This window comes from Megalops cyprinoides, chromosome 3 (genome assembly GCF_013368585.1).
Source record: "Megalops cyprinoides isolate fMegCyp1 chromosome 3, fMegCyp1.pri, whole genome shotgun sequence".
Taxonomy (NCBI): domain Eukaryota; kingdom Metazoa; phylum Chordata; class Actinopteri; order Elopiformes; family Megalopidae; genus Megalops; species Megalops cyprinoides.
The window spans coordinates 198,976-215,186 of record NC_050585.1 but is presented as its reverse complement, the minus strand read 5'-3'; the positions used below and the strand labels follow the sequence as shown (position 1 = coordinate 215,186).

Below are 16,211 nucleotides of genomic sequence, written 5' to 3'. Positions count from 1 at the left end.
ATTACAGATAATGTGCATAAAACAGAAGTGCTTCTCCTGGGAATCAATCCTGCAGCCTTTAGGTTACAAGCCCAGCCCCTTAGCCACAACATCACATGATCTAACTGTGTAACTTTGCTGTCCTGCATGACTCTCCATTGATTCTTGTTTATTACTCCATAGTGAGGATTGGACAGTGCAGAAATTGACTCTGTGCTAACAATGAGACTGTACTGCTATGACTATGTAGCTTTATATTGCCCCATTCTGGTCATGATAAACAATACCACTGCTCTGTGTTTCAGTACACGTCTGCACTGACCCATGATGCCATCTTAGTGATTACAGAGGCCTTTCGATACCTGCGCAGGCAGAGAGTGGATGTGTCACGAAGAGGCAGTGCTGGCGACTGCTTGGCTAACCCTGCCATACCATGGAGTCAAGGCATTGACATTGAAAGAGCACTCAAAATGGTAGGCATGAGAGCTTTCTTAGTTGTACATGCAGTTCAGGTTTTGAACTGGTTTTAAATTGGCTCTTTTCCCCAGTAGAAAAAATGTTAGTTGTCAGTTTGATTAAACTTAGCAAAAAGACTACAGGGGTGATGCTTTTGGTGTTATCATACTTTCTCTATGTTACTTTGTGGCAGGTACGAGTACAAGGTATGACTGGAAATATCCAGTTTGACACCTATGGTCGAAGATCTAACTACACTATTGATGTGTATGAGATGAAGCCAGGTGGGACACGAAAGGTACATTTACATTTACATTTATTTATTTAGCAGACGCTTTTATCCAAAGCGACTTACAAAAGTGCATACAGTAAATATAGCGACAGTACGGGGACAGTATGTGTACAGTTCCACAATGAGACAGTTCTCAGCTGAGAGCAAGGTCTGTTTGAGGACACAGTACTATCATATTTGTACAACTACAGCGTATAGGGCAACTAATACGATACACCTTCAAACAGCAAACTTCAACAACTTCAAACGGCGCAATGAGCGTCAGGGTAAAATAAACAAGAATAACTGGTACTTGTCTTGATTGTTGTCTTGTCATGTATTGTTTCTCAACCCTACTCCTGAGGACACACAGTGTATGCTGATTTTCCTTGGAGCTAAGTTATTTTTTAATTTGGATTGAGATTTCACTTACCGATACTGATCTGCAGTATCTGCAGTTTACTGAGATTGTTTAACTGATATTTGCTCTGAGATACTTATCATAGACCTAGTGTGTTGAACATATGTCTCTGGAAGTTATATTTTCTTGGGCCATTAAATTAAGTTGGTCATACAGACATGTATTCAACTTGTTTTTTCAAGGTAAATTGTACTAAAGAAAGGTATTCAATTATGAGTATTCAGTATTGATTAATCACACTTTACTGTGATTAGTTCAAGGTGGTTTGAATATTTTGAAATTAATTAACTGAAAATAACTGAAAACAAATTAAGATGGCTTATAACTAAAATATTTTGAGTAAACAACTGTTATTTATAGTTTTTATCAGAATTTATCAGATATTGCCGATGTAGCAGAGCTGAAATTAGTGGCTTGTGTGAGTCCTGCATAAAGTCAGCAGGGTATCGGGTAACAGGTAGCACAGCAGCTTCAGCAGTTACGTCACTCCCTGAGACTTGGTTAGCCAGTGTTGTTGCCAATAGGCTAGGGGCAAATTGCCTTTAGCTCAATTGGTAACAATGCTGGCTTTGAGAATTGGAAGTGAGCAGTGAGAACCCTGGTTTGAAACTTGCTCGCTCGCTGACCCACGTAACATCCAATCAAATACACCACATAGACTACACCCATTACACTGATATACCTAGAATAAAAACAATATACATTGTGTGTATATTCTCAACCAGGACCTGGGTTGAGAATTAATTGATCTCAAATCCAGATCAGTAATCACTTAACAGCTAAATCAAACCTAATTAAGACAACTCAGACAGAAGGAAAACCAGGTCAATTTGAACTAGAGAACCATCCCAGTGAAGGCTGTTTAATCAGATACACTATCAGAGATCAGTGCAGCTGAGTCCTGAATTAAGCTCCCCAAATGCCTGTATATTTAGTCTGGGGAGAGGAGGGAGGGGGGCTGGGTTGACAGTTAAAATAATGCTGATGTTGCTGATAATAATGATGATATTTGTGTTACTTTCAGATTGGGTATTGGAACGAATATGAAGGATTTGTATATATTATGGATCAGCAGGTCACCAACGGATCATCAACAGTGGAAAACCGAACAATTGTGGTCACTACTATTATGGTACACTTTCCATGCAGTTTTAAGTATTCCACTACTTCTGCCACTCGAGGTCAAGGTGTTCATACCAAAATTGACACATTCTGTCCTGGGCGGGTAGAAAAACGTTTTTGTGTTGCTTTCCATCCACTCACTATATGTTTGAAACAGTCTAAACTTAAGAGTGTTTCAACTGTACCCGTGTGGGTGACAAAGCATTATGATTTTCAATAGCTCAGTGGCCTGTTGTAGCAGTGACATCACAATAATGGCTTTGATAATAGTAATGGTAATACACAGTGCATACGTAAATTAACTTGTCTCTCCACATCAAGTAAAGGGTCAATGACACATGGAATAGACAAGCAAATCACAATTTAAAAAATAATCCAATGGTTTCTGTTTCTGACTTTGTAATGCAAAATTACTAGTATTTGAGGAAAGACTAGATCACCCTTTGGTTTTCATCCTTGTGCTCAGATCTGTTCACGTTGTACACAAGTACTCTTAACTACTCTTAACTAGTTTCGATTTATGTCCTCTTGTTCTACAGACTGAACTCATGTCTTGCTGAAGTCTCCTCTTGCTAAGTCTAAATAGGTTAAGTAACTTGAGTCTTTCCTCGTAGCTTTTATATTTCATGCCAGGACCTAATTTTGTTGCCCTTCTTTTAACTTTTTCAAGTGCCTCAATATCTTTCTTATAGTGCGGTGCCCAGAACTGCACACAGTATTCCAAGTGAGGTCTGACTAAAGCACTGTATACTTTCAATATAACATCCTTAGATTTATATCAATACTTTTGGCTATCTATCCCAGCATCCTGTGGGCCTTTTTTTACTGCTGCAGCACACTGCCTAGATCCTGTTAAGCTTGGGTCAACTTTTACTCCCAAGTCTTTTTCAAATTGAGCACATTCTAGTTTTTTTTCCCCCCATGAAGTAGTCTTGTCGAAGGTTCTTATTTCCCACATGCAAGACTTTACATTTATCTAAATTGAATGTCATCTGCCAGGCATCTTCCCACTTTTGGGTGCTGTTTAGGTCTTCCTGTATTACCTTAGTTGATTCTATACTGTTGGCTAGACCCCCTAGTTTTGTATCATCTGCAAATTTTACTATTTTACTACTAATCTCTGCATCAAGATCATTTATGTATATAAGGAATACCAAAGGCCCCAACACTGATCCCTGCAGGGCTCCACTTCGTACAGGACCCTGCTCTGATACAATTCCTCCCACAGTTACAGCCTGCTTTCTACTAGACAACCAACTTCAAACCCACTCAAGTGATAGCTCCTGTAATTCCTGCAGATTTCATTTTCAATATGAGCCTCTCATGTGTCAAATGCCTTTTGAAAGTCCCAATAGATAATATCATAAGCTTGGTTTGAGTCCAGACATGCTGTAGCTTCCTCAAAGAAGCCCAGGAGGTTTGGTAAGCATGACCTCCCTCTGTGAAAACCATGTTGGCTATCATTTAAGACACCATTTTGTTCCAGGAATAATTCCAAATTATCCCTGATGATGGATTCCAGTAATTTACATTTGATACAACACCACCACACATGTGAATGCCCACCACCACTGCTTTCTTTGAGAAATAAACTTTATTCTGGTGACTCCAAAATAATGACTTTACAATTCAGCAAGTATTACTTCAATGAACACTTGAAGATATTAAAATTTACCACTTATGATAGCAGTGATATTTGTTTTATTCAGTACACTCACTGAGCACTTTATTAGGAGCACCTGTACACCTACTTATTCGTGCAATTATCTAATCAGCCAATTGTGTGGCAGCAGTGTAATGCATAAAATCATGCAGATACAGGTCAGGAGCTTCAGTTAATGTTCACATCAACCATCAGAATGGGGGAAAAATGTGATCTCAGTGATGTCGACAATGGCATGATTATTGGTGCCAGACAGGCTGGTTTGAGTATTTCTGTAACTGCTGATCTCCTGGGATTTTCACACACAAGTCTTTAGAGTTTACTCAGAATGGTGCCAAAAACAAAAAAACATCCAGTGTGTGGTGGTTCTGCAGATGATGAGAGAGGTCAACGGAGAATGGCCAGACTGGTTCGAGCTGACAGAAAGGCTACAGTAACTCAGATAACCACTCTGTACAATTGTGGTGAACAGAAAAGCATCTCAGAATGCACAACACGTCGAACCTTGAGGCGGATGGGCTACAACAGCAGAAGACCACGTCGGGTTCCACTTCTGTCTGCCAAGAACAGAAAGCTGAGGTTGCAGTGGGCACAGGCTCACTGGACAGTTGAAGACTGGGAAAAGGTAGCCTGCTCTGATGAATCTCAATTTCTGCTGAGGCACACAGGTGGTAGGGTCAGAATTTGGCGCCAGCAGCATGAATCCATGGACCCAACCTGCCTTGTGTCAACAGTCCATACTGGTGGCGGTGGTTTAATGATGTGGGGAATGTTTTCTTTGCACACTTGGGCCCATTAATACCAATCAATCACCGCTTGAATGCCACAGCCTATTTGAGTATTGTTGCTGACCATGTGCATCCCATCATGGCCACAATTTACCCATCTTCTAATGGCTACTTCCAGCATGATAATGCGCCGTGTCACAAATCAAACGACATCTCAAACTGGTTTCATGAACATGACAATGAGTTCAATGTTCTTCAGTGACCTTTGCAGTCACTGGATCTGAATCCAATAGAACACCTTTGGGATGTGGTAGAACGGGAGATTCACAGCATGAATGTGCAGCTGACAAATCTGCAGAAATTGTGTGATGCAATCATGTCAACATGGACCAGAATCTCAAAGGAATGTTTCCAACATCTTGTGGAATCCATGCCACGAAGAATTGAGGCTGTTTTGAGAGCAAAAGGAGGCCTTACCCAGTATTAGTATAGTGTTCCTAATAAAGTGCTCAGTGAGTGTATTTCATAGCAAGTCTCAGTCTAAAGACAGTTTACACAACAAATCAGGATGAAACAACCCTCTCTGCCGGTAACTCCATTGACATATAAACGTTAGCTAACTTGAAAGAAAGCCTTTTCAATTGAACAAATATGGAAAGCACACAGAAAAAAATCAACCATTGTTTTTCCCACCCTCATCCTAATTATTTCTGACTTAAATTTGGACATGTCTTCTTCCCTGTAAGTTGTACTTTTTTTTGTTGATGATGATGCGCCAAATAGCTGCACCGCAGTGCTTCAAATGAGAAAGCATGCATTACTTGTCCTGACATATCCTATATGTGAGGTGTTTGCATATGAATTATGATGCACTGATTTTTTTGTTGGAATAATGCAGCCTGCAAGCACTCTCATCACCTTCCTGTCACTGCTATTACATTTTGAATGGGAAAGTCTTCCAAGAGCTGATGCAAATGGGATTTCGATCCCAGCCCCTATTCCAAATAGTTGTTTGCATGGTTAGCATGAGGGATCATGAGAGAACCTACCCAGGGTCACTTTTAACAATGGAAGATTACTGTTCTCATTGGCACTGCTAAGTTGCTCCAAAGAAGGGTGGCAGCATTTGTCTGCGAGTAGTGTTGGTTTGTCAGAATGCTTGATCCTTGTAAAACCCTGTGTGACACTCCTGTTGATTTTTATTTACAGCTTGTCATCAAAGCATGAAAGCATGTGGCCAGTTGGCAACTGTTGGTTGGGAGTACTGTTTGCTTCAGTTGCGCATGTATAACTATAAACCAGTGTGTATTTAATTAACAGGAAGCACCATATGTGATGTACAAGAAAAACTACATGCATCTGGAGGGGAATGAGAGATATGAAGGCTACTGTGTCGATTTGGCTTCTGAAATTGCAAAACATGTGGGGATAAAATACAAACTATCTATTGTAACGGATGGGAAGTATGGTGCCAGGGACCCTGAGACCAAGACATGGAATGGGATGGTGGGTGAACTTGTATACGGGGTAAGTAACGGGCATCTAGTGAAAAAAAAAAAATATATATGTCTGCTTTTCTCCTAGAGTTACAAGACAGCATATTCATCCATAACAGGAATATTTACAGGATAGATTGTCAAAGCATACCTCATCTGAAACAATGAAACGTAAGCATAAATAAAGTGATATAACATTTAACAATAGCTGAATACTCTTAGGGACATAATTGGTCCAGTGTATTGCAGACACAATTACTTTAGTTAAAATAGATATTGAATGTGATTAGTTATTTGTATGACACATATACCTTTATGTTAGATTACAGTATAAATATATATAATCCTACTTTATTTCATTATGGGATGGGTGCTTTGAATGATTGAAACAGGCTTAAATTTTCACCTCCCTGTCCTGATAATTGTAAAGCAGGAATATTAACTAAATGAATGTGGGCTGTTACCTCATCTGTTCAATTTCCTAACCAACAATGACAGAGATTGCCAGATTGACACGGTAGAAAATTATCCTCCAAATGAAAAACTTCTCTCCCAGTCAAAAGAAAGACAAATTTCTCCTTGGGTTAAGCACCAGTAACCTCCAATTCGAAACATCTGTCTCATAACAGAAAAAAAAGAATCTAGCAGCCTCTTTGACCTGCAAATCGGGTTGACTTTGGTCTTTTGTGAAAGGTTATAGCTTAAACTGGTCATTATTGTATGATTAAGACAACAATTATTTCCAAAAGGATTAAACAACTATAGCAATATACTAATATATTTATTCACACACATCAGCAGAATAAAGCAACTACTTTTTTGCCACGTTTCTTAATTGAATATTCTCAGTTATGCTTTAAATTATTACTAGATGTTGGATATGTTGATCACTAGTGTCCTTTGTTAAGCAGTGCTGATGGAAAATGGTTGTTATTTGATAAAACATACAGTCACTGAAGAATATGTTTGAAAAATTATGAATTCACTTCTCGCTGTGGTTCACAAAGTTGGCATGGCTGAACACCCAAAACATTTTCAGTACGTATTTTGGCAAACTGCTTGGCATGTGAAAGAATACAACTGATAAAACAAGTACGTCAAGCTGCTCTGAATGCAATTTAATGGAGAAGAAGCAAAGTTTTTTACAGAGGCATGTTTACAACCATAGCTATTCTTTGTTCTGAAAATATGTTTCACTCAAAGGAAATATAACTGAGAAAGATAATTATCTGGACAGACAATTGGCACTTTCACAAGCACCAGTAAATCATTTATAACCTGGCTATTGGTACATTGGTATGTTTTTGATTTATTGTATGTGAATAAGAACACATATAGCCAAACCTGGTTATGCAATATTTATGTTTCTATTCAATCTTCACATTGTTTTTCATTTAAGCAGTGAATTGTAGTATTACATATTTTAAATGTCTGATACAACCTTGCAGTGGCTGAAATGAAAAATCTCTTTAAGATACTAAACCTTATTCTATAGGGAACATTTCTCCATCTGATGAATTACAAACAATGTGAATTCCTAGTCCCAAAGCAGGGATCTAAAACATGCTCAGAAGAGAATTTAATAACACAAGGTTATGTATTCCGAGTGAAAGGAGCCATGTTACTGCCTCAGTGGTATGGCATGAGATTTTTTGTAAGACATGCTAAAATTCATCCTGTAAATGATGAATCTTGCTAATTCGAACAAATCTTTGAACATGCCTAGTCAGTGGCAAATTTAAGGTCATTCTCCTAAATGTACATTCTCTGTTTTATATAGATAGTCAACGGGATCTATAATATAAGAGCAATATGCTGTATAACCCTTTACCAACTAATGTAATATATTGAGTTTTTTTGGGGCATGATACTGAGACAGATGACTTTGTATGGAAAGTGAACATGTACCCTAAAAACAGACTCAAGAGACAGCAGATGCACACCCCACTATATAGGAACATCCTAGAACATAACACTCACAATGCAGTAATTACTGAAACTTAAGTAAAACAAAGCATGCAAAGACTCACAGGGCGACATACAGTACACTTTGACATGTAGCAGGCATAAATGCCCAGACTAGAATGCTCATGAGATCACCTGACAGTACAATTTGAAGTAGGGAAAATCCAACTGAGTTAGTTCAATGCATATATTCACTAAGCTCAGGAAGTCTGTTTCTCCTAGAAAGTTCTCAGCAGGTAGGAGCTAAATACACTGAGCAATTAAGACCCTGCACAAGTTGTCCTATCAAATAATAGCAGAAAAAACTGCACAGAAATAGCATACATAAAACTAAGGTAGATGGCTAACTAGATAGCTAGTAAAGTACTGATACAAAGCAAACAAATGCCAGATTGAGAGGTTGTTGGATACAAACCAAATTGCTAGCTGCTGAAAAGGAAAGCCCTGTTATTGCTACAAGGATAGATGGGTGCAACTACTAGTGTACAAACCTATCATGACTGTCACAGTAGTAGCAATGGTAGTAGCAATATGTGCAGCTGAGTACCAGACATTTCCAAAACTGTTGTGTTCATGCCTATGGTGAACACAATAAAGTGGGCTGAAACGTGTGAAATGTGTGGAACATTTAATAGCGGTGCAATGCTGCAGGAGGTCATGGCAGTTGTACACCTTCAGTTCAGTACTTAACTAAAATGGCGCAAAGTGCCTCTCCATATATTTGGTATCCACCCTCTATAGGCCAAGCACAAGACACATAAAAAAATAAAAACAATCAAAATAAAAGTAATTTAGTTTCCTGAAAATATACAGGGGTGTAGTATTCTTTTGAAACTTCATTAACTTATTAACTTATAACTTACATAACTTATTATTATTGTTATTTAGCCTGGTTTATTGTAGCTCTTAGCATGTGTAGCATAGTGCATGAGAAGCGTCTCAGACTTTAAATGAACTTTTAGCCATCAGTCCTGTCACTTCCTCTACAGGCAGTAAATATTGCTTTTAGCAGAGAAACATGCTTTTGCTACATGTTAGCAAATGAAAGTAATACAACTAGCAACCAAGACAAATAACAGCAAATTTGAGAGTCCAGCTTATCTGTCTTCTGCTGACCTGTCTGTCTTCTGCAACTGGTCTTGAATATAGCCTAAGGCTGGAAAATAGCTATGCAGATGCTACAAGGTAGGCAAGGAAGCAAGCTAGCAGTTGAAAACTTCTGCAGAGGGAATTAGAGAAAAATGCCCCAGTGTCTGATCTGTTGACCTTCAGTCACAAATGGTGAATAGGTCTCAGGCAGCTTTGAGAACTGTACAAGCTTCTGCAATGTAGAAGTTAGTTACCTTTATGTATAAAGTAAAAATGTGTCCTTAGGGGTGCAGAAGTGACTGCCTTACTTGGAAAACTAATGGAGTTTAAATGGAGTCAGCAACATTGCACTTTTTATGACTCTCTATGACAGAGCAGTTTTGCATTGACCCATTGTCAATCATGACATGGATATTGAGATCAGTGTACATATTAGCATAGATTCTTGTGGCTTTACCAGAGAGTACTATCACTAAAGCAATGTGGGCAGCAGTTTGCAGTGGTGTAGTGGCGAAGAGCAGGGCTCATAACCAAAAAGTCACTAGTTTTATTCTCTGCTGGGGCACTCTTGTTGCACCTGTGGGCAAGGTACTTAGCCACAGTAAAATATGCAGCTGTATAAATGGATAAAATTTCTCTGAATAAGAGAGTATGATAAAATTAAGGTACTGTAAGAAGGAAACACATCCTGTTGATTTCCATAGGTGTGCTTTTCTGTTTTTCTCTCACATTGAATGGCTGGTAAAGAGAAAAGTATAATTTGGATCAGAAAACCACTTTAGCTATGTTGACAAAAAATATTTCAGAAAATCATATCACAACATTTTAATGTACAATGTTTTTATAGTCTAGAAGGCATTGGATTATGACAGCCGTTTACCTGTAGATTAAATATTTGTTTTTTAGGTTTATAGATCCCTTTCTGTTAATTGCTATAAATGCATTTTTGCTAAAATGGTTGAATCTGTTAGAACTAATCAATCCTGTACATGTTCCCATTTCCAGAGAGCTGATATAGCCGTTGCCCCTTTAACTATAACGCTGGTTCGGGAAGAGGTGATTGACTTTTCTAAGCCCTTTATGAGCTTGGGGATTTCTATTATGATTAAGAAGCCTCAAAAGTCCAAACCTGGAGTGTTTTCTTTCCTGGACCCCTTGGCCTACGAAATTTGGATGTGTATAGTGTTTGCCTATATTGGGGTCAGTGTGGTCCTCTTCCTGGTCAGTCGCTTCAGCCCCTATGAGTGGCATCTGGATGACAATGATGAAGCTAAAGACCCACAGACTCCTCCGGACCCACCCAACGACTTTGGAATTTTTAATAGCCTGTGGTTCTCCCTGGGGGCCTTTATGCAGCAAGGATGCGATATTTCACCAAGGTTGGTCTTCCTCAAGATTCATTACGGTGCATTTTATGGTCAAAACTGATGCCATGGTGCATATATGTTATTTTTTGTTTCCACTTAATCTCCTCTTATTTGCTTATTTGCTGGCCACCTCTACTTCCATCCTTCATCATGCTTCCTCCATGCAGGTTCCATGCTTGCACACATGCCATGCATGCAAAAAAATAACTTATATCCACCATGCCAGGGGCTGTAAATGCAAAGGGTTGTATTGTTTGTTTTTGTTCTTCCCTGACAGCACTTGGAGGGCTACCGTGTTTTTGCTGCATATCCCATTTTATGGTCATCAGGTTGGTGCATACAACATACACGATATGGACAAAAGTATTTGGCCACACCTGTTAATTATTGAATTCAGGTGTTTCAATCAGACCCATTGCCACAGGTGTATAAAATCAAGCACCTAGCCATGCAGTCTCCATTTGCAAACATTTGTGATACAAAATGGGTCGTTCTGAAGGGCTCAGTGACTTCAAGCGTGGTACTGTGGTAGGCTGCCACCTTTGCAATAAGACGGTTCATGAAATTTCATCCCTGCTGGATATTCCACGGTCAACTGTAAGTGATATTATTAGAAAGTGGAAGCATTAAGGAACAACAGCAACTCAGCCACGAAGCGGAAGACCACGTAAATTCACAGAGCGGGGTCAATGACTGCTAAGGCGCATGGTGCATAAAAGTCGCCAACACTCTGCTGATTCCATAGCTGAAGAGTTCCGAACTTCCACTGGCATTAATGTAAGCACAAAAGCTGTGCAGTGGGAGCTTCATGGAATGGGTTTCCATGGCCGAACAGCTGCATGCAAGCCTCACATCACCAAGTCCAATGCCAAGCGTCGGATGGAGTAGTGTAAAGCACACCGACATTGGACTGTGGAGCAGTGTAAATGTGTTCTGTGAAGTGATGAATCACGCTTCTCTGTTTGGCAGTCAGATGGGCGAGTCTGGGTTTGGCGGATGCTGGGAGAACGTTACCTGCCTGACTGCATTGTGCCAACTGTGAAGTTTGGTGGAGGAGGGATAATGGTATGGGGCTGTTTTTCAGGGTTTGTGCTAGGCCCCTTATCTCCAGTGAATGGCAATCTTAATGCTTCAGCATACCAAGACATTTTGGACAATGCTATGCTTCCAACTTTGTGGCAACAGTTTGGGGAAGGCCCTTTTCTATTCCAACATGACTGTGCCCCAGTGCAAAGCAAGGACTATAAAGACATGGTTTGATTAGTTGGGTGTGGAAGAACTTGACTGGCCCACACAGAGCCCTGACCTCAACCCCATCCAGCACCTTTGGGATGAACTGGAACGGAGATGGCGAGCCAGGCCTTCCCGTCCCACATCAGTGCCTGACCTCATAAATGCTCTACAGAATGAATGGGCACAAATTCCCACAGAAACACTCCAAAATCTCGTGGAAAGCCTTTCAAGAAGAGTGGAAGCTGCTAAAGCTGCAAAAGGGGGACCAATTCCATATTAAAGTATGTGTTTGAATACAATGTCATTACAGTCCCTGTTGGTGTAATGATCAGGCGTCCGAATACTTTTGTCCATATAGTGTATTTAAATTGGAAAGAAGCCTAATTATGGCAAGAGCACTCTGATGCACCTCATAAATGACCATGTCATGGTGATTTTGTCCTCCAACATTTCATAACCACTCCCCATTCTTATTTTTACCTTCATGTTCACCCTTCAGTCCATCTTTTATGCCCATCAGTTTTGTGGTGGGCTATTGTGTCACCAGAAAAGTTCTTCTGCTCTGCAATATTAGTGACACATTGCAAAGCAGATTGGGAGAAATCAGTGTTTAGAGAACTGATGTCTTTCTTGCCCGTCAATGGATCCATTAACGAAGGTCTGAAATTAATATGAATTCAAGTGCAACAGTGAATTCGAAAAGTGGAATGGATCATAAAATGGACATCAAAACTTTTGTCACATAAGGATATGCGTAAAAATATAAGGTAGGACTGTTTGGTCCATATGAGCATATCATATATGACCATCTGCATACAATGTAAGTGAATCATCTGTCTGTTAGGTTTCGGTTTTGAGAGATCCTAAAGACATCATTACACATCTAAGCAGTAACACTACTTGACGTTCAAGGTCTGTTCTGTTATTCCCTCAAGTCTGAATCGCTTTCCTTATGCTATGCTTCATTGAAGGGGATGACCTTACATATTGTTATTCACATTTTAATGCCAACCAATACACATTTTAAACCATATATATGCTTGGTATTAAAATGGCATATACAGTATATGGAACCTCATCAGAGAGAAGTAGTCACCACAAAGCTTCTACAGGCACACAATGCCATTATCAAAGGAAATTCCAGAAAAGCTGTGGAAAAAAAATTGATACACTTTATTTGAAAATCTGAAACCATTCAGTGCTCCAAATAGGTAATAATGGAGAATATCAAGAAGGGGGCAAACATATACACACACACGTGTGTATGCGCGCCTTCTAAAATGGCTTGCACTGTGGTTCGATGGAGTCCAAGAACCTTAGAAATGACTTTGTAACCGTTTCCAGACTGATATATCGCAACATTTTTCTCAGCCGTTTTGGAATTTCCTTTGAACATGGCATTGTGTGCTTGTAGAAGCTTTGATGACTACTACTCTGTGATGGTAAGGTTCAATATATATGCCATTTAAACTCAATAGGGCTGGTTGCAATCAAGTCTGGCTGTGTTCAGTCACCTGAAACTAATCAAGTAAAATTGAAAGCGCCGGCCCTGATGGCAGAAACGAGACCCCTCTCGGGGGGGGGGGGGGGGGTAACCACCCGCCAGGGAGGAGTGGGTCCTCACACACGCGCGCAAACAAACAAAAGGTGGGACGCAACTCGGCCCGCGCCACTATGCCGGGCTCCGCTTGCGTCCCAAAATATATTAAAAAAAAAAATAAAGTGCTGCTGATGCCCTTGGTCCAGACCGCTCCCTCTCGACGCTGCTGTTCGCCACTCGTCCTTCTCGCGCAGCTCCGGAGCAGGCGTTATGGCCGCGCTGGGGGAAAAGGAACACAGCGGCACGAATCACCCGCTCTGCTAGGCTGGGCAGATTGCAATCAGGTTCGCGCACACACACAAATGGCAACACCGCCAATCACGTTCCTTACTGCACAGGGGCACCACCCCGATTCGCCTCCTGCCCAGCCTGGGGTGCCACTGCTCCGCCGCTCCAGCCTCGCTTCTCTTCTCCCGCCGGCTTCCGCTGCTTTGCCTGCCCCGGGCGTCACTCCTGGAAGTGGTCCGGATCTGCAGCGCTCCGCCGTCACTCACTCCCGCACCTATTAAAAGAGATCCCCTCCCGGGATCTCTCCCCAAAACACAAAAGAAACATAACCAAACTTAACCAAAAATATTCCCGAACCGAAAGAAAAACCCGGCCGAAACAGTAACCAAACCTGCGGAGCAAAGCGTTTCTTTCCCAAGCCGTCCGTCCCCCGACGGCCTGAATTGTCATGCTTTTAACCCGTACTCCCGCTAATCAAGACAATCCAGAACAGCCGCGGACCCCGCCAGCTTGGCAGCAGCAGCCATTCAGCAGCCCCGGCCCAAACACGCACCCGCGGTTCCCAATTAATTCTCAAACGCGGTGCTCAACGCAGCGGCAACTATCGGTTTACCTCCCAACATCACTTAAGAGTTATAAGGGATATATAAGAGATTTATTTTAACGCGGGTTTTCCCCAATAAAGATATCTGACCGAATGCATGTGTCAGCCAGCACTTAACAGTCACCAAGCGTCGTGGCTAGTTTCGAGGTAAATTAACTTATTATCTAAGTGCCTTAGATAAAACATAAAACTTCACTTTGGGATTTCGTTTTTTTTTTTATTAATATTACACCCGACAGCACAACTCTTCGCTATTACTATTAGGCTGCTGGGGATCCGTTAATATGTGGCTAAACTGCTACCTAGCTGCTAACTCTAGGTAACATTACTAGCCTGCAGATTCCCCATACAATCATATGGTCTTCCCTGAATCGGACACGTTACCTTTACAATTTTTTTTGTAATTGCAGGCGCACAGAATCGTTACTGTAGACAGATATTATTTAATATGCATCTGATAGATCATGTAAAAATTATAAAATGTAAGATTACATGATGATAACACAATAAAACACACTGTCGAGAATGGTCAATTTTCTGTTGGTACTGGTTAGGCTACTGCCTGGTGGCTTTCTGCCACCAGCTAAAGCTCACACGCTGCAATGTTTGTAAATATAGGAAATGCAAAGTTAAAGTACCAAATAATCATAAATAGCCTACCACAGCCACCTTGTGGTAAAACATATGAATGAATGCTCACTTAGACCTAGGCCTAGTAGCAATATTGATAGGCTAATTTAGACTGATACGCTGTGGTAGGCTACCTGCATTTAAAGGGCTCAAATAGGTTATTTTTTGCGGCTCTAGACAGATTTTTTTCTTTCTTGCCAAAAATGGCTCTTTAGATAGTAAAAGTTGCCAAACCCTGTCCTAAGACGATAAGAAATGGAACTAACCTTTCTTCCCGCTAAGAAAACATTGAGACAGTAGAGACTTCCAGTAGAAATGAATGTCATTGTGTTTAATGATTTGCTGTAGTGATTTTTCATTTGCCGTTGTGATTATTGATTTGCTGTTGTGGTTATGATTTGCTGTTGTGTTTTGTTATTTTGCTATTGTGATTTTTATTTTGCTGTTGTGATTTTTTATTTGCTGTTGTGTTTTGCACTTCAGGGCCACCGTAGTTTTCTCAGGTTTCCTTTTTCTAATATTAGATATTAGATATGAAACCATTTAGTTCGAAAAAAATGGAAAAAAGGAAATCAGGAAGGGGGAAATACCTTTTAATACCACTGTGTGTAATCCATGTTTTATGGATTATGATGATTATCATTTTTATGGAAATTTTCTCTGTGATATGAGACTCAAATAACATATGACTCAGAGAAAAACCACTAAAAATTCACAAAACTACACATTCACAAAAAGCTCTGTGACAAAATTAGTGAATTGAACTAAATCAGCTCAGAAAACATGTTGTGTAAAAGTTATAGATTCTATGAGAACAATCCTTTAAATTGTTGCTGTTTGCTGCACACCTTTTTGCTGTGCAGTACAGGATAAGTGTTCACCCACAGCTCTTCTCACTCTGCCTATCCACTCCTTCTTTCTTTTGCTGTCACTCTATCTCACCTTCTTTCTACTTGTGTCTCCCTCCCTCTCCTTGATATCTGTTTTCAGCTCTCTTTTGGTTCCTCTATTTCCTTTTTACCTTTCTTTTGGTTCCTCTATTTCCTTTTTACCTTTCTTTTTACCTCTCTTTCTCTCAGGTCATTGTCAGGCAGAATTGTGGGAGGTGTGTGGTGGTTCTTCACACTCATCATCATATCTTCTTACACGGCAAACCTGGCTGCTTTCCTTACAGTGGAGAGGATGGTCTCTCCTATTGAGAGTGCAGAAGATCTCGCCAAGCAAACAGAGATTGCCTATGGGACCTTGGACTCAGGCTCCACTAAAGAGTTTTTTAGAGTGAGTTCCCAACTGGGCTTTTGCTTTCAGCTCATATATTTTGGATAACTAAACTGCTTTCTCAGGTGTAAGTAACTTTAG

At 40.3% G+C, this 16,211-nt stretch overlaps 1 protein-coding gene across 3 annotated transcripts in view; it reads left to right on the top strand.

The window, feature by feature from the left end:
• Window positions 1-16,211, top strand: part of LOC118775541 (glutamate receptor 3-like) — a 104,955-nt gene that overhangs the window by 62,949 nt on the left and 25,795 nt on the right. For all 3 annotated transcript variants that reach the window (XM_036525508.1, XM_036525505.1, XM_036525506.1), the window contains exons 7-12: window positions 285-452; window positions 629-733; window positions 2,152-2,259; window positions 5,961-6,167; window positions 10,196-10,569; window positions 15,932-16,130. In XM_036525508.1, coding sequence (XP_036381401.1) covers window positions 285-452; window positions 629-733; window positions 2,152-2,259; window positions 5,961-6,167; window positions 10,196-10,569; window positions 15,932-16,130 — 1,161 coding nt within the window. The remainder of the gene's footprint in view (window positions 1-284; window positions 453-628; window positions 734-2,151; window positions 2,260-5,960; window positions 6,168-10,195; window positions 10,570-15,931; window positions 16,131-16,211) is intronic.